Below are 18159 nucleotides of genomic sequence, written 5' to 3'. Positions count from 1 at the left end.
CAAAAATTCGGTACTCGTTCCTCATATGATCAGGACATTCTCGTTCTAACAAATCTAACAATTTTCCAAGTGTTGAGAACTAACTAAGATACCAAATCATGTGAACGGGTATTAGCCTTCCGCACTTTAAATGGATATCTGTGATGTGAAGGCCTGGAACGAACGGACACTTAACAGGATGTAGTGCTCTGGGTTTATGAGGAGCTAAGGTGCGGAACCTTAAGCCGAGGAACAGGTCCCGGGGCTTTTGGAATGGTCGAGGTACGGAGCCCCGAGCCAGGGAGTAGAACCCTGGGCTTATGTAGAACTAAGGTACGGAACCTTAGGCCGGGGAACAGGTCCCGAGACTTTGGAATGGTCGAGGTACGGAGCCCCGAGCCAGGGAGTAGAACCCTGGGCTTATGTAGAACTAAGGTACGGAACCTTAGGCCGGGGAACAGGTCCCGGGACTTTGGAATGGTCGAGGTACGGAGCCCCGAGCCAGGGAGTAGAACCCTGGGCTTATGTAGAACTAAGGTACGGAACCTTAGGCCGGGGAACAGGTCCCGGGACTTTGGAATGGTCGAGGTACGGAGCCCCGAGCCAGGGAGTAGAACCCTGGGCTTATGTAGAACTAAGGTACGGAACCTTAGGCCGGGGAACAGGTCCCGGGACTTTGGAATGGTCGAGGTACGGAGCCCCGAGCCAGGGAGTAGAACCCTGGGCTTATGTCTCCTCAGTTTTACACAATATCACTTATAGTAGACAAAACAATGAGGAAAACGATCCTTTATTATTTCTTCAAAGTGAAAATTACAGCTGTACATTGGCTAAGCGTAATATTTCTTCAAATGAAGTACATTCCAAGGTCTCTTAAGAAGTTTACCCTGAGCATCTTCTAGGTAAAAGGATCCTGAACTGACTCTCTTAATGATTTTGTAAGGCCCCTCCCATCGAGCTTCGAGCTTGCCCACGTCCCCAGCTGGATTAACCTTCTTCATCACCAAGTCCCCTATCTACAAGTCTCGAACTCGGACCTTCTTGTTGTAGGATTTCATGACCCGGTTTCGATATGCCTCCATCCGGATCATGGCTTGGTCCCTCTTTTCTTCTAATAGATCCAGTTCCAATGCACGGCTACCCTCGTTGTTGCTCGGGTAAGATTCTACCCGGACAGATGTTTGACCGATCTCAACAGGAAGGATGGCCTCAGATCCATACACCAAGCTGAATGGAGTTTCTTGGGTAGGTTCCCGAGGAGTAGTCCTGTATGCCCATAGTACACTGGGTAATTCTTCTACCCAGTCCTTCCCTTTGCTTTGCAGTCTGGTCTTTAAAGCCTGCACAATGATTCTGTTTACAACTTCTGTCTGCCCATTGGCCTGAGGGTACGCAACAGAAGTGAAGGACTGGGTGATCTTCATTTCCTGGCACCAAGACGTTATTTCTTTTCCTTGAAACTATCTCCCATTATCCGAGATCAATCGCCGGGGTATGCCGAAGCGACATACTATATTCTTCCATAAGAATTTCAAAACCTCTTGCTCGGTGATTTTAGCCAAGGGCTCGGCTTCCACCCATTTGGAGAAGTAATCCACAGCCACCAACAGAAATTTTTTCTGGGCCCGAGCAACTGGCAATGGGCCGACTATATCCATACCCCACTGATCAAAAGGACAAGACGCCCAAATAGGCTTCAAAGGAGTGGCTGGGCTGTGCTGAAAGTTGGAATGATGTTGACAGCTTTCACAAGTCCGGACCACTCGAGCTGAATCATGGTGAAGAGTCGGCCACCAGAACCCGGCTAGCATCGCTTTCCGAGCTAAAGATGTCCCCCCCAAATGCTCACCACAGCATCCTTCATGAATCTCTTGAAGATCATAAATCTCTTCCTTCCCGCTCAAACACTTCAACAGTGGTCCCTGGAATGATCTCCTGTATAAGATATTATTTAAGAGAACAAACCTGGGGGCTTGTCTTTTTATTTTCTGTGCTCGAGCTCTCTCCTCGGGCAATTCATTGTCCCGAATGAATTTGATCAGAAGGGTCATCCAAGAATCCTCGGGTATTGTCAACATTTCTTCTTCTTCAATAGTTAAAACTGCTCGGGAAACAAATAAAACCTCCCGGGTGCTGTCTTCCGACAAAGAAGCAGCCATTTTTGCTAGGGCATCAGCCTCTCCATTTTCTTCTCGGGGTATCTGTTCGATGCTCCAATCCACAAACACTACTGCCTGGGCTTTGATGAGATGCAAATATTTGAGCATTTTGTCGTCCTTGACCTCATACGTGCCCTTGATCTGCTGAGTAATCAACTGTGAATCGGAATACAATATAATCCTAGCCGCTCCAATTTCTCGGGCAGCCCGGATGCCGGCTAGAACAGCCTCATATTCTGCTTCATTATTTGTTACCCTGGAACCAATTTTGACTGCCAATTTAATCTTCTCTCCCGATGGGGAGATTATCACGACTCCTACTCCACATCCAACCAGGCAAGAGGCCCCGTCTACAAACACCCTCCATCTCTCTTCCTCAGCAGGTTGAATCATCTCAGATAGGAAATCGGATAAAGCCGTGCGCTTTTATGGCCGACCGGGGCTTATACTCAATATCGTATTCCCCCAATTCCACATTCCATTTGATCATCCGTCCGGATACTTCAGAATGTGTCATAATTCTTCCAAGCGGGCTGTTAGTAAGAACGATAATAGGATGCGATAGAAAATAAGGCCGCAATTTCCGGGCAGTCACAACTAAAGCCAAGGCCATCTTCTCCACTTGACTAAACCGCAGCTCGGGACCTCTTAGGGCGTGACTGACATAATAGACAGGCTTTTGATCCGAGCCTTCTTCCTTTATTAGGACAGAGCTGACAGCATATTCAGTAGTGGATAAATAGACAAACAATTTATCCCCGGGCTCAGGCTTTACCAGAACTGGAAGCTCAGCTAGATGCTTTTTAAGATCTTGGAAATCCTGCTCGCACTTGTCATCCCATCCGAATTTTTGGGCTTTTCTGAGAACCTGAAAGAAAGGATAACTTCTGTGGGCTGACCGAGATATAAACCGGGATAGGGAGGCAATCCTCCCGGTCAGCTTCTGGCTTCTGCACTTCTTTGACAGATTGGGGAGAAGGCATACATAAGACGGACTTCACTTTTTCTTGGTTGACCTCGATCCCCCGCTCTGTCACTATAAAGCCCAAGAACTTACCACTCTTGACTCCGAAAATACATTTAGCGGGATTGAGCTTGATCCCATAAGATGTCAGAGTGGTAAAGGTTTCTTCCAAATCAGCGATAAAATTCATCACCTCTTTTGACTTTCCCAAAATATCATCCACATAAACCTCCAGATTCCTTCCCAGCTGCTTCTCAAAGACTTTATCCATTAAACGCTGATATGTGGCCCCTGCATTTTTCAACCCGAAAGGCATCACAACATAACAAAATGTACCTCCCGAGATGATGAAACTGGCCTTGTCTTGATCATTTTTTGCTAAGGGAATTTGATGATATCCCTGATAGGCGTCCATGAGACTGAGCAGCTCGAAGCCCGAGGTGGAATCCACCAACTGGTCAATCCGGGGCAATGGGTAATGATCCTTGGGACAAGCCTTATTGAGGTCCCGAAAATCAACACACATCCTCCATTTCCGACAGCTTTGGGTACCAAGCACCACATTCGAGAGCCATATAGGAAATTGTACCTCCCGGATGTGGCCGGCTTGCAGCAACTCTTTCACCTGTTCCTCAATAACTTTGTCTTTCTCGGGACCAAAGTGTCTCTTCTTCTGTTTGATCGGGTGAGCTCCCGGGTGGATATATCGAGGTCTCGGGCCACCCGGATCTGTCGACCTGGTCCTATCTCCACAGCTTCCTGCTCTTCCTCTGCCACAAAGTGGACTTCTCCTTTCTCCACTCCACCCTTCCAAACTTCCTCCACCCTGGGTTTCTTCCCCTCCTTTTTGGATTTGCCCTGATCTGCCCGGATACCTTCCACATAACATTTTCGGGAAGAGGGTTGATCTCCACGAACTTCTCCCACCTGGTTCCCCACTGAAAATTTGATCTTTTGATGATAAGTAGATGCTACTGCCCTCAACTCATTCATGGCCGGCCTCCCCAGAATGATATTGTAAGATGATGGGGAGTCCACCACTGTGAAGGTGGTCATGACCGTTTTCTTGATGTCCCGGGAGCCTAGAGTGAGTGGCAGAACAATTTCTCCCTCCGGATAAACTGCATGTCCCGCAAAACCAAAAAGGGCAGTCTCCACAGCTTCCAACTTAAACCCTTGCAAATCCATTTGCACTAAGGCATCTTTGAAAATCACATTGACTGAACTGCCGGAATCCACGAAGACTTTCAGGATGTCGTAATTGGCCACCCGGGCTTGGATAACCAAAGCGTCATTGTGGGGCATGTTTATTCCCTTCAGGTCCTCCGGGCCAAAACTGATCACGGCCTCGTTCCTCCTAGATCCCTCCACCTCCAGACACTCCCGCCTACTTCTTGATTTCCTGGCCCGATTTGAATCTCCATCGGTGGATCCTCCCGATATCATCTTAATCACTCCAGCAACAGGGGACGAAGGGCTCCTCTTCTCAGGTTCCGGCTCCCTCCTCCTACCCATATGGTTTCCCGGGTTGTTTCTTGAGTCTACTCGAGCATGAGATACTGGCGGCCGGGGGGTCCAAGGTGGACCTCTCGACCTTTTGGTGTACTGGTCATGCCCCTGGTTGGTGGGTGGGACATAACTTCTTTTCAAAGCCTTACAATTCTCGGTGCTATGCTGACACACACCATGCCTGGTGCAAAATCCACTTTTCTCGGGTTGGGACAGCTGATGACTGGGAATCGGATCCCTACTGCATTCCTGCACTTCTCTTTCTCGGATAATTTTCAAAGGCACATGCGGGGAAAAGTGCCCTGGATTACCCCGCCGTGGTCCCCTCTCCTCGGGCTTAGGTGCCCGGTCCCCTCTTTCCTTCTTGATGGCTTCCCTCTTTTGTTTCTGGGCTTCTTCCATATTGATATACTTCTCTGCCCTGGACAGCAAATCCTCAAAATCTTCAGGCACTTTTTTCGTTAATGACTTGAAGAACTCACTCTCTTTTAGGCCTTGAGTGAAGGCAGTAGTTTTTGTCTCTGCAGCACAAGTTGGCACATCCAAAGCCACTTTGTTAAACCTCTTGATATACATCCTCAAACTTTCCTCCGGTCCCTGTCTCACTTCGAAGAAACTGAAAGCAGTTTTCTTATACTTCTTACTGCTGCTGAAATGGTGTAAGAAGGCTTTCTGAAAATCCTCAAATGATTTAATACTCAATGGAGCCAATCCATCAAACCATCTCTGAGCTGAGTCCACCAGCGTGGTTAAAAACACTTTACACTTGATCCTATCAGTGTAACAGTGCAGCATAGCCATATTCTCGAACCTGGCCAGGTGTTCTTCCGGGTCCTCGTTTCCATCATACGCCCTTACTTTAGCAGATTTAAAGTTTCCAGGAAGAGGTTCCCAGATGATAGCCTCAGCAAACGGACGTCCTTTGACAGACGTCCGAGAAGAATCACGATTTTCCAGCTGTCCTTCCAGGACTTTCATTTTCTGTTTTAACTCCAGCATTTCCTCGACCATCGTTGGTGACTTAGAACCAGCAGAGGATTCCTCCACTTCTCCCCTCTTCTCCTCCTCCCTCAATTCTTGCTGCTGTTCCTGCTCTTTTTCTGGTTCTTTCTCGAGTGGTATATCATGGTGGAAGCTTCCCTGCTTGGCCATAGCTCTCTCTATGGCTTCGTTAATGCGTCTATCAAACTCCGCTGGAGTCATAGTGATAAGATCGGGAGGGGCGTCCTCTTGTCTTGAATGATTCGCGTCAACTCCCTGGACCCGGGAAGTGTTCTGGTTAGTTTTCCTCGTGTGAGCCATATCAACGCCTTAGTCTCAATTTCCCACAGACGGCGCCAATGATGTGATTCGGGTAAGATGGATGAGCAGGGTCGGGTGCTCCACCGGGTCAAATCAAGAATTTATAGTGTTGTTTAGGAAAATGAGCAAGGTAGATGGCTTCGATCGTGACCTGCAAACAATGAAAGGAACTCGTGAATGGGCGCCGGAAGGGTGTCCGACGTGACCACTCCGATGCTTAAGTCAGCAGGGTTGTCGAGAGGGAACTTAAAGCAATATGTATGGATGTTTGAGAGTGAAGAAATTTCAGACCTGTAAGATGTCAACGATACCTGCTATTTGAAGAGGAGCTAGGGTTACTTTGATGCGCGTGCTCACCTACTACTTGTACCCTCGGACGTTGACGGCCTGTCGGGTCCCTTTCTACCCGATAGCTTCGTGGGTACTCCAAGAATAAGGGACGTTGACTGCATGTCCAGTCCCTTTCTTCTCCATATTTTCGGGGATACGTTCAGGCGAAAGACGTTGACTTCCCGCCTAGTTGTTTTCTTCCCTACAATCTATAAGATCCTCTAAGTAAGTTACTCGAGTATTGAGCCCTCGGCTTTAGCATGAAAGCCCGGTCCCTTGTTGCCCGCGAGGTAAGTAAATACCCGCTCATGCATGAAGCGCCCAGTCGCGTGGGTAACAATCGCCCTCCCGTTTTCTATATGGGCTACTCCATGAAACTTCCCGGGTCCTCCATGACCCGGGCCCTTATAGGGGTATCACCAATGACTAAGACATCATTATGAAGTAAGCTGGTGTCCCGTATATCATGGGGACCAAAGCTGATCACCGGCCCCTCTCCCCAGGTTGCATTGTCTATTCCCAAGCTTTCTCTCTGGCTCCAAGCCTTCTGAACCATGTTAGAATCCTCATCTGTACATCCGTCTGAAATCACTTTAATTATGTCCAGATTGGGGAAGCCTTCCCGAGCCTTTTCTTCTTGGGCTCTATATGCATGTGTAACTGTATAGTTGGAAGCATTTTTTTTGGCCGGAAATTCATGTATAAATTCCTCTTTTTATAATTAATAACAGTTAAACATATTAAGATAATTATTTTAACAAAATAACTGATTTGATGTTTTAAATTTTTATACAATATTCCTTGTACATATACAAAAATATAAAGAGTTGAAGAAATGTGGGTTGGGGCCATTTTGTATCAACCCACTTTTTAATCCAATGATCCATCATATGGGAACATCCTTACAAACACAAAATAAAATAAATATTCATCCTCCAATTTGGTCAACCACATTTCATTTATTATTATTTACTTAAGGTTCGTTTGGTGTCTCCAAGACGCCAACTACAACAAAAACTAAACTCTATTTCAATTTATAATTTACACACATTTTATTTTATTTTTTTGTAAAATTCAATTATCGATAACAATTCATTCCTATTTATTGTTGGATACTATAGAAGTTAATAATAATATAACAAAAATGTCGTGATACCATTTATTTGTTAACGGTTGTGAAATTATGTCATTAATTAGTGGCAGAAGTTCACATTCTTTAATTTGAATTAATGCTATCATTTAATTATCTATACTATATTATTAAGTATGGGGACATGATAATAACTACCTATAGAGGACACCGACTTTTTTTTTTCTTCTAATTTTACCCTTATGTGATACTAATATTACACTTTTGTTTTTTGTTTTTTTAAATTCAACACACATTTTTGTTTTTATTTTTTTTATTTCAACCATTCAAATATCAATTTAGTCCCTCCATAATTTGTCAAATTTCACTTTAGTCTATCGATAATGATAAAAAAGATTGTACACACACAACGCGTGTGCAAAGTAACTAGTTTTTATAATGCAGGGGGTGATGTACATGTCTATTTATATTGCACGTAAATCGAACTAAAAATGCTCAGAAATTAAATACATATTAGAATTAGAATATATATAAATATATATATATATATATATAAATATATAATATTAACATATCATGTTCTTTGTTCCACATTAAATTAGAGATTTTTTCAAAAAAGGTTATTATTATTATTATTATTATTATTATTATTATTGTTATTGTACCGGGTAAGACAAACAATATGACTGTAAAGCCAGCTCCAATTAGGGGTGAGCAAGATTTCGGTTAAATCGAATTAATCGACCGACCCGAACCAATTCGGAAATTTGGTTCGGTTATTTCGGAAATTCGGTTTTCAAATTAAAAAAATTCGGTTATATCGATTAATTCGGTCCGGTTACGGTTTTCAAATTTTTGAAATCGGTTACCCGAATTAATCGATGTAATAAATATTATTATTTAATAATTTTTTTATTTATCAATTTTTATAAATATTTTAATTTTAAAATCGATATAATATATATTAAATGTATTCAAATAAAACTTATACATTTGTGATGTGTGTGATTTTATGTTTTTATGCATTTGTGTAAAGTGTAGCGTTTAAAAAAATTACATATACAATTAAAGTTAAATCACAATTTTTTTTAAACGAATCGTTTAAATCACAATTTTTTTTAAACTAACCGACCGAATTAACCGATTTTAATTCGGTTCGGTTTTCATCAATTATGAAAATTAATTCGGTCAGTCCGGTTATGGCTAAATATTTCGGTTCGGTTCGGTTATGACTAATTCGGTTCGGTCGGTAACCGAATTAACCGAATGCTCACCCCTAGCTACAACCTATCTAAACCTCTGCTTCCTAGGACTAAAAATCGAAATTATCGTCTTTTATATGTCTACGTTGGTGAAAGATATAAATGTTTGACGAATAATCAAAAATTTGATCCCATGCATAACAATTTTTGCGCACTTTTTTGAATGAGTTTGTCGTAAAAAGTTTGCATAGTGTGATTTACCTGACTAACATAATTTACATACTATTGTTTTAATCCTGAAGTTTATCTCATACACATGAAAAGAAAACGACCGCTATCTATTCGAAGGTTTAAGCTATTTATTATATGAAAATGATTTGATTCGTAAAATTGAAATCATTTTCTTCTTATGTAGATTCAAAACATATTTCATGGTATTTTTTCTATGGCAAAAACTTGTGTGAGACGGTCTCACATGTTGTATTTGTGAGAAGGATATTTTATTTGACTCATCTATGAAAAAATATTACTTTTTATGCTAAGAGTATTATTTTTTTGTTGTGAATATCGGTAGGATTGACTCGTATTACAAATTAAGATATGTGAGACGGTCTCACATGAGACCCACTCTTCTTCTGTTAAGTCGAAAACAAAACATAAATATGAATTCATTACATACCAGTTTTTTGTTTAATATTTGAATCAAATTCTGTAAATAATTAAATTATATTATATGGAACAAATGATTTAATTTCAGTTAAATAAATAATTTATTTTTCAAAATTTTACCAATTTTAAAGGAGTAAGTAAATTAAATATTATATTATTCCAAAAAAATTACCTCATCATTAATCAACACACACATCCCCAATACTAAAACACACACACTTCCCCAAACATACCTATACAGCCATGTCTCCACACATCATCATCATCACCATACTCTTCTCCACTTTCCTCTTCGCCACATCTTCCCCACCCGTTTTACCCAACCCGGACCCGGCTACCCAGACCCTGCTACCCGTTTCTTCCTCCCCTCCCGCCACCATTCCCGCATTCCCGGAACAATCTGACGCCTCCGGCTGCCCCTTGGACCTACCGGAGGACCTCTTCCACGACATCAAATCCGCGTGCGGATCCATATCCCGCTCGGGTCAGCTCCACCGCACGCGGTGCTGTCCCGTCCTGGCCGCCTGGCTCTACTCCGCCTACTCCAGAACCGCATTGAGCTCGCTCGCGAAGGCGAAGCCACTGCAGCAGCAGTCGCCGGCGTACGAGATGCCGGTGCTGCCGGACGACTCGGAGACCTGCGTGGACTCCCTGGAGAAGGCGTTGGTGAACAGGGGCATAGAACTGGGCAGGCCCAACGAGACCTGCGACGTGGTTTACTGCTACTGCGGCATAAGGCTGCACCCGTTCAGCTGCCCGGAGGCATTCTCCGTGGATTCTCCTGGGAAATTAGTGGGCGGCGAGAATGTGAAGAGATTGGAAAGAGATTGCGTGAATAATGGATTTCCAGGCCTGGGAGGATGCTCAAAGTGCCTCAGCAGCCTTTATTCGGTACGTTTCCTTCCATCTTTGTTGCTTTTTTCACACACAAAACGCACTAAAATGCGTGAAAATTCTTTTTTCTTTAGCTTTTGGCTCGAAGTCTCGTGCTGCTCAAATCCAAACAAAAACATTCTTTCTTTTTTTCTTGTATTTTTTTTTTTTTATTTTTTTACCATGGAACCTATAGTCGATAAACCCGAGTTAATGCAATAACTAGCTAAATAAACCATGTATCATATAACATGTAAATCATGTTAGTTGGATAATTTATAATTTGTAACATTTGTGTTGGTTATTATAATATTTGGTATATAAGACAAATATAAATTGGATGGTTATTTTATTTAGAAAAATGGTCAATTCTCCAATTGGACTTGTTAAATACTGTAATCTCATTAGTGATCATGAATGATATGGCCAATACTTGCGGATCTGCCAAAGGTATAGTGAGAGTCATGTGCTTTAGATCTGACTCTCTTTTGATATACGAGTGGGTCTAACGTGAAAGACGGGTCTTAATCTGTGAGATCCGTCAACCCTACCGATATTCATAATACAAAATAATACTTTTAGCATGAAAAGTAATGTTTTTTTATTGGATGACCCAAATAAGAGATCTGTTTCACAAATACGACTCGTGAGACCGTCTCACACAAGTTTTTACCTTGATATACAAACCAAATGGACCCGAGGGCTTACGGTTCCGTCAACCGGAAACGGGAACCATAAATTTATTGTTTTAAATTCCCTTTAAAATTATATATAAAAAAATAAGTTATGGTCCAAATCGGTTCAAACCGTAACCAAAAATGGGTTTCAAAACTGGGACTAGAAAAAATTAAATTAAAATAAAATTAATTAATGTGCCCCTCTTAATTACTGAAAGGGTGGGTGTATATTATATGGATTATATATTACAAAGGGGTTGATTAAAGGCTGGCCGTGTGAATTTTGCTGGATGTGGTCCTAGAGTTGTCCTATTATTTCCATGTTACTTGTCTACCGTGTATTAATTTTACTCTATTATTTGTTCATCATTATTATTAGTATAACTTTCAATTAAATCCCAGTGGTAGAAGTTGTAAAAACTGTTCCTAAAGCCGTTAATGTGTTGGAGCCAAAGGCAAACAAGATTCAAACTTTTTATACTTCTATGCAGCTTAATGTAGATAAGGCTAAAGGAACAGACAAAACTGAGAGGACAAGCAAAATGCATAGCCGGGATTGCGAGCTGATGGGTTTAACTTGGCTTCTCCATAAAGACAGATATGCATACATACATATGGTATCGGCCGTTTTGAGGGCTCTCATGATGAACACTGAGGATGATGTGGATCCAACTTTTTGCAGCCTTAACAGTGATGACATGCCACTTGCGGTCGATTCTTCAGAGATCGGTGATAGTCAATCTTCGTCGAATATGCTGGAAGTACTGTCTGATTCACTACCTTCTACTGTTTTCTTTGTTACATGCGATCATTTTTTCCTCATCCTTTCGATATTAGTTGGTTGTTTAGTTAGTTCTTTGTCATGTGAGATTATGAACATTGTTCGTTCTAGTTTTACAAGCTTAATTCTATGATTCTATGTTAGATATCTTGGTATATGCAATGTAAATAGAATTCAGGAATGGCCCGAAACTTGAACGTTTCTTCTTGCCATTGAAGGATGTCTGTTATTGATGATAACCTTTTTTTTAGCCTTCTTCCTATAAGACATGCGGTTGATGGTATATATGTATAATGAAATTACAATTCTTCTTCCATTCTCCACTAAAATAGTTGTTTGTTGTGCTGCTATGAAAGCATGTTGGAATGTGCTCACTGATTTCTACTGGATGAATACGAGCATGCTGACTTCCATTTAGTATCAGCATTTTAGACAACAAAATACAAACAAAAGAATTGCTAAAAAGAAAACATATTATTAATGTATATCCAACAACTGCAAACCAAACACTAATCTTGATCATTCGATCCCATAATCCATATCACAAACTAATGTATTGAAATTATATATACAACAATAAATCCGAAATACAACCAACATAGAATAACATCTCCAACATAGCAACTACAATACGTCGACAAAAATATCACGAGACAAGAACCTCTCGTCCTCTAGATATCAGCGTAAGCATATCACAATCTGTCTCACTAGAAGTTAAGACTTGCATTTGGTATCATTACAACAGGAGGTTGAACCTTTGTTGAATTTGAGGTAGATGGTTGCAAACTTGATTTGTGCTGCCTTTAACAATTACAGGAGTTCTCCTACAACAAAAGAAACATAATTAGCAAAATAATTTATAAAAAGAAGTTCTAAAATATATGCGAAAAAACAACCTTCAACGATGCAATTCTATATGGCATTCCTCTTTATCGCCACACTTTTCTTCGGTCTTCTCACCTGAGAAATTAAAATAATTACTCTGTCATACGATGAATCAAATATATAAATTTTTAGTTTGTTTATTTTATAGTACCTGTAATTTTTCTCTGGTCAATGTTTTCTTTCGATGAACATGATCGGCGGATATTGACACTGTTGTTCCTTGCAAACCATATGATTCTTCTACTGTTATGAGGGGTTGAGAGCACCGATCATCCACTTCATTTTGGACAACAATCTGATTATCCTGTATTTTCACCCATTATTTTCTTGTTACAAGGTTTTTCATGTGGATAAATTCCAAATATTCAAGAGTTGAATCTGTCAAAAGTAAGTTTTTTGATGTAGTGGGTAATTGTTATTTAACTTTCTTGGTAGTTTTTCCTAAAACTTTTTTTATAAAAAGTTTGTGCTTTGTAGTTTGTATGTGAGAGAGAGTGAATTATAAGAAATTCATTGAAATTTCAATCAGAGTTTAGTGAAAGGGAAAAGCCGATGAATCATTTGTATAATTCTTGTAATTGAATGAAAGAAACTTGTTCAGAAAATTTCTTTTGCTTCTCTTCTAAAATCTCTCTTATTTGCACATCACACACACATTCCCCAATTTTATACAATATTCCTTCAATCATTTGCGGTCAAACCTCAACAGTTTCGAATTATGGCTTGCATCCACACAAGTTATATGTTTGTTCTTTCCGCACCTCTCACTCATATTCCCCAGAAAGTGGATTTCGTCTTAACAGCTCCTAATAAATTAAATATTTGCATTAAGATACGAACAACCACTTCTTATTTCACGACGACGGAATCACTTTTTCACTCTTTCATATATTAGGGGATTTCACTTGAAAAAAAGAATGTTCTATACTAACATATTCGAGTCCAAAGCCGCGAGTTCCAATGTATGAGAACTTATAAGTGCAAAGATATCTTATGCATTATGTTAATATATGACTCAAGGAGACTCACCTAAAGTGAGATGGTTTTTTAAAAAGAAGGGAGATTTACATTTTGTCTTATAATTTGTATTTTTTTTAACTTTTTGTCATGTTAACAATGAATTTTTGTTTTTAGTCTTATGACATATATTTCATTTTCTTTTATCCTGTTATGGTGAATTATATTTTTAATCTTGTACTTTATATTATTTTTCACTTTTGGTTCTATTTTGACCATATCTTATCGTGTTTGTCAATAAAAAAAGATCAAAAATGAAAAAAAAAATACAAGTTAAAATAAATGAAAATATGACTAAAAATGAAATTCACCGAGTCATAAATGTAATCGAATGACAAATAAAAAAAAACATGCAAGTTACATGAGTAAAACTGCAAATTCATCGTTAATAGGACTAAAAATAGAAAAAATTGTAAATTACATGAAAAAAATGTGATTTTCTCTAGTTCTCGAGAAAGGTTTATGCAACTACACCACTACAACTGATGTATAGTATTTTCTAGTTTCAATACTGTTTCAAAGTAATTGTGAAATCGCGATACATGTTCTCGTTATATATATTTTTGATTCGAAACACATCGTTCTGACTTATTTTCTTCCCCTTGAGATACAATATATACAAGAGAAATCTTGAGATCGTAGTTTAACATGGACCATCAATGGTTTTTTTTTTTTTTTTTTTTACGATGATGGAACCCGTAACGACTACCCAAACTTCGGTGAGTAAATGGTACGAAACCCGTAGCGGCTACCCGAACTTCGTTGAGTATATGATAGATCCTCTGGCTAACACAGTAACATGCAAACCACGTTAGCCAGGTAAACTACACTGGACAAACTGTGTCACAAACTGACTCGAGAAAATGTTGACTATTGATCAAACAGTCATTTACTTCATCAACTCAAACATCTCATTCATGTTTTTTCGTTGCATCACGTGAAGTTTGGTGTATGGACTATAGTATTTTCAATCATTTGTATTATTTTAAAAATTATTTAAAATGATTTTTAGTATATTTTCTAACGTGTGACTAGTCGACCACGTTATATATCTCCCTCTAGTAAAAAAAAAAAAATTGAATCTTTATTACATTAAAGAGAATTAAGGACTAAAGAATTAAAAACAAGAAATTAACTATTAATTACACTATCAAGCATACCTGTTCTTTGTTTTGCAAGTATCTTTTGACCTCTACACGAGATCTGAATCTTTTCTTTGAGCTTAGTTCCATATAATGCTGCATAAAGGCATACGTATATATAATTATTTCTTACTTATTTTGTAGTGTGATTCAAATATTTGACATTTAAAATTTTAAAACATAAAATATAACTTAGTATGTAAAATAATTTTAATCTAGTTCAGTTACAGTATTCCTATGCACTTCAATTTTTATGATATTTGATAATTTTAATCATTATAAATTTTCACTATTTAAATTCGAGGAAACCATTTAATTAAACCTTTAAAATATAGAATAATCTTATGTCAAAATCATCATAGAATTAGTATAAAAACAGCTAAAATTTAAAAGTGTAAACCAAAATACAGCAAAACCCTATTTCCATTTTCAGTAGTGAAAGTAACGGCAAAAAAAAAAAAAAACAATAAAATTGGAATATTTACCGCATCTTTGTTTCCTGCACTTTTACCATTCAACCTCTCTTGTTTCCAAGTGATCCAACCTTGAGGAAGTTCGAAGTCCTTCGAGCTAATACGAACTCGTTTCGACTCACCATTTTTGTTATCTTGAACCCTGGTCGAAATGGGCACGAGGGCGAGTTTTCCATCGTTCGACTCCCGAGTTTTCGCTTGAACATGAGCAGCGATATTGTTCTCTGACCATGGCCACTTGATGTTGGCCTCACAATTAGCATTGATTCTTGAAGCCTTATACATACCAACATTAACAGGAAAACATCATCAATAATGTGATGGCCTTGTTGATGAAGTAGGGTTTCAATGCAATTCACTCGCAGTATTCATTCTATACATTGAATTTGCTTCAATTCACTAATTTACAACAATCATTTCATAGTAAAATATGAAGTAGATGAGTTACATGAAAATCAACTATGTTATTCGTATGAAGTATCTGCGTTAAAATAGTGCGATGAGTCAGAAATAACATAATCATAATATTCTCAATAACAAAAGTACATCATACCCTTAAATTTATTTCCATCATCCAAGTAGAGAAATGTGTCAAGTCAATTACCATATAATCATCAGCAAACCAAGGAGTGCTTGTAGAGTACTGCAAGTTCTTGGTCTGATCTTTCTCCATGTCTACACATCCACGACGGTTCCATATATTTCGAGCACTCTCTTCTTCAGTCGAAGGAGATATCAGATCTTGAAGATCAAACAAATTCATGAAAGTATAATATTGAACATCAGAGTATTGCAGATCATTTGGCATGATCCTCCATTGTGCTTGTGAATCATGGTGGACACTTTGTGCTAAAATCATTGCATTTGGAGCATCTGCTTGTAAATTGGATGAAACAGTGTTTGCAGACATCAGGGATGCTAGAAAAAAAACAATAATCTTTAAGAGACAATGGAAAAGAAAAAAGTTATTTCATGAAATTTGATTTATTACAATGAAAACCAAATTGGATTTCAAGGGTTTGCAATCTTATATGTACTAGTACAATGGGAGTGCAAGTTAAGTGCATTTATAGTTTGTTTCCTTATATAATAAATATGACAAAAACTTGTGTGAGACGGTCTCACAGATCGTATTTTATGAGACAAATCTCTTATTTGGGTCATCCATGAAAAAATATTACTTTTTATGCTAAGAGTATTACTTTTTATTGTGAATATCGGTGGGTTGACCCGTCGCACAGATAAAGATTCGTGAGACCGTTTCACAAGAGACGTACTCAATAAATATTTGTGTAAAATAGTATTTTTTGTTTTTATTTTGTATTTAATTTGTTCACATAAATGTTGTGCTTCAAATTTTGATTTTTATTTTTTTTGCATTTTGTCAATTAATTCATATCTTCAAAAGAATTAATCCGAAGGTATGGTACTGAATTAATAATTTAGATATCTTTTTCATTTATTTTTTATGATATTATACTCTCAATTCCATGTAAGAATGAATTCTCAATAATTTTCTTTTTTTTTTCCTCATTAAGTCTATGCTCCCAACATAGAAATCAATGGGAAAATGTGGGTAACGTACTGTGATTATACATATTTAAGGGGCCAAATTAATGCTTAATATGATGGGTGAGATTTTTTGATCATTTGTATTGAATTTTAAATAGATTACTGATTCATTGCTATATATATATATTCTCCATTTGATAGAAATTGATAAATAAAAACAAAAGTTGGTTCCTCACCCAAAAAAAAAAAAATTGGTCTTATTTATAATATACGCATATGTATACATAATAATTTTGATAATACAATATAAGGAAAAGAAAGATAATTTTGATACCACTACCAAAAAAATATACGTAATTCCTTGGGGAAAATTCCAATCATCACACTTTGTGAATTATGGAATATACATACAAGTACCCCTTATGTTAAATTAAATGTTTTTTAAAAGCTAGGCAATGTTTTTAAGAAATAGACATATTTGCCTCATTTACAGGATGGTTTTATGTCTGATTTTTAAAAACATAGAGATCGTTAATTTCCTCGAAAAATTATGTCCTTTTTTGGGTTTTCATAAGGTGTCAAATGCTTTTTTCTCCTAAACTCTTATATGAAATTAATGACTTTTTTTTTTTTTTTTTTAAAAAGGTGTAAAACCCTTCTACAAATGAGACAAATGTGTGTGATTTTTTTTTTTTAAAAAAATATATGATTGTAAAAGACCTTTAATTTAACACAAGATAGTTTATGCTTTGGGGGGTTTTAGATTGGTGATATATGCAATTTGCGGGCATTATATATATCCATATATTTTGAAAAGATGGACGAAAAGATAGGCCGAAGGGTTAATATTGAGGCAAATCCGCAAATGTTTCCTACAATCGGAAAGAATCTCGGAATATTAATGAGAATCAACAATTTATTTTCAAAAAATTGCATTTTTCCATAATTATACCTAATATTAGCTTATAAGAAATATTTCTTCTTGCAGTATTTATTAGTATTAGCACTCTTATTACATGTTTTGTAAGTGCATATGATATAAACTTTATTTGGGATTACAAGTCGCTTTTGTAATTTTGATTTTAATTTGAATTTTTCTTTGGTTTTTCGAATTCATGTTTGTATTTTAACCGGGTCCTCGAAAATTCTAAAAAACGTGGAATGTTATTAACATTTGCTTTTATGTTAAGACCGAAAGCATTTAGAGTTCTTCGAACAATGTGACATGGATTAAATTCTTAATCCTTCTGCTCTTACAAAATCGAAGAAAAACGAGAACAGATAACACAATTTAATAATAATAATAATAATAATAATAATAATAATAATAATAATAATATATCTAAAATAACATGGCAGTCCAAACGAGAGGAATGATTGATTGCATGGCTTCCACGAGACCAATCTCCTATTACTAATTTATTCATTCACAAACAAACATCTCAGCAATGGCGCATTTAGAGGAGACATACGCCTGCGTCTCGTCGACGGAGCATCCTCATCTCGGGCCACCCCAAATCTAACTCAATCCTCTACTGCAATGGCCGATCCGTCATCATTCAATACCTGGAACGTCCACTGGAGGTGCATGTGTA

The 18159-nt window shown here is 38.1% G+C and overlaps 4 protein-coding genes across 4 annotated transcripts; 1 reads left to right on the top strand and 3 right to left on the bottom strand.

The window, feature by feature from the left end:
• Nucleotides 1–995: 995 nt before the first annotated feature.
• LOC140824075 (uncharacterized) lies at nucleotides 996–1403 on the bottom strand. Its single transcript, XM_073185674.1, has one exon. The coding sequence runs from the start codon at nucleotides 1401–1403 to the stop codon at nucleotides 996–998; it is 408 nt and encodes a 135-aa protein (XP_073041775.1).
• A 36-nt stretch (nucleotides 1404–1439) lies between these two features.
• On the bottom strand, nucleotides 1440–2531 carry LOC140824074 (uncharacterized). The gene has a single exon (XM_073185673.1). It carries the CDS (start codon nucleotides 2529–2531, stop codon nucleotides 1440–1442), a length of 1092 nt encoding a protein of 363 aa, XP_073041774.1.
• A 1-nt stretch (nucleotide 2532) lies between these two features.
• On the bottom strand, nucleotides 2533–5913 carry LOC140824073 (uncharacterized). The gene is made up of 3 exons (XM_073185672.1): nucleotides 3840–5913; nucleotides 3050–3393; nucleotides 2533–3006 (listed from the first exon to the last, which is right to left on the bottom strand). Exons 1-3 carry the CDS (start codon nucleotides 5911–5913, stop codon nucleotides 2533–2535), a joined length of 2892 nt encoding a protein of 963 aa, XP_073041773.1.
• Nucleotides 5914–9394: 3481 nt separating this feature from the next.
• Nucleotides 9395–11716, top strand: LOC140822906 (uncharacterized GPI-anchored protein At4g28100-like). Its single transcript, XM_073183864.1, has 2 exons — nucleotides 9395–10095; nucleotides 11246–11716. The coding sequence occupies exons 1-2, from the start codon at nucleotides 9448–9450 to the stop codon at nucleotides 11666–11668; spliced, it is 1071 nt and encodes a 356-aa protein (XP_073039965.1). The 5' UTR covers nucleotides 9395–9447; the 3' UTR covers nucleotides 11669–11716.
• The last annotated feature ends 6443 nt before the right edge of the window (nucleotides 11717–18159 follow it).

This window comes from Primulina eburnea, chromosome 2, assembly GCF_022965805.1.
Source record: "Primulina eburnea isolate SZY01 chromosome 2, ASM2296580v1, whole genome shotgun sequence".
Taxonomy (NCBI): domain Eukaryota; kingdom Viridiplantae; phylum Streptophyta; class Magnoliopsida; order Lamiales; family Gesneriaceae; genus Primulina; species Primulina eburnea.
The sequence above is the reverse complement of the archived record's forward strand: the minus strand, read 5'-3'. Positions and strand labels throughout refer to the sequence as shown.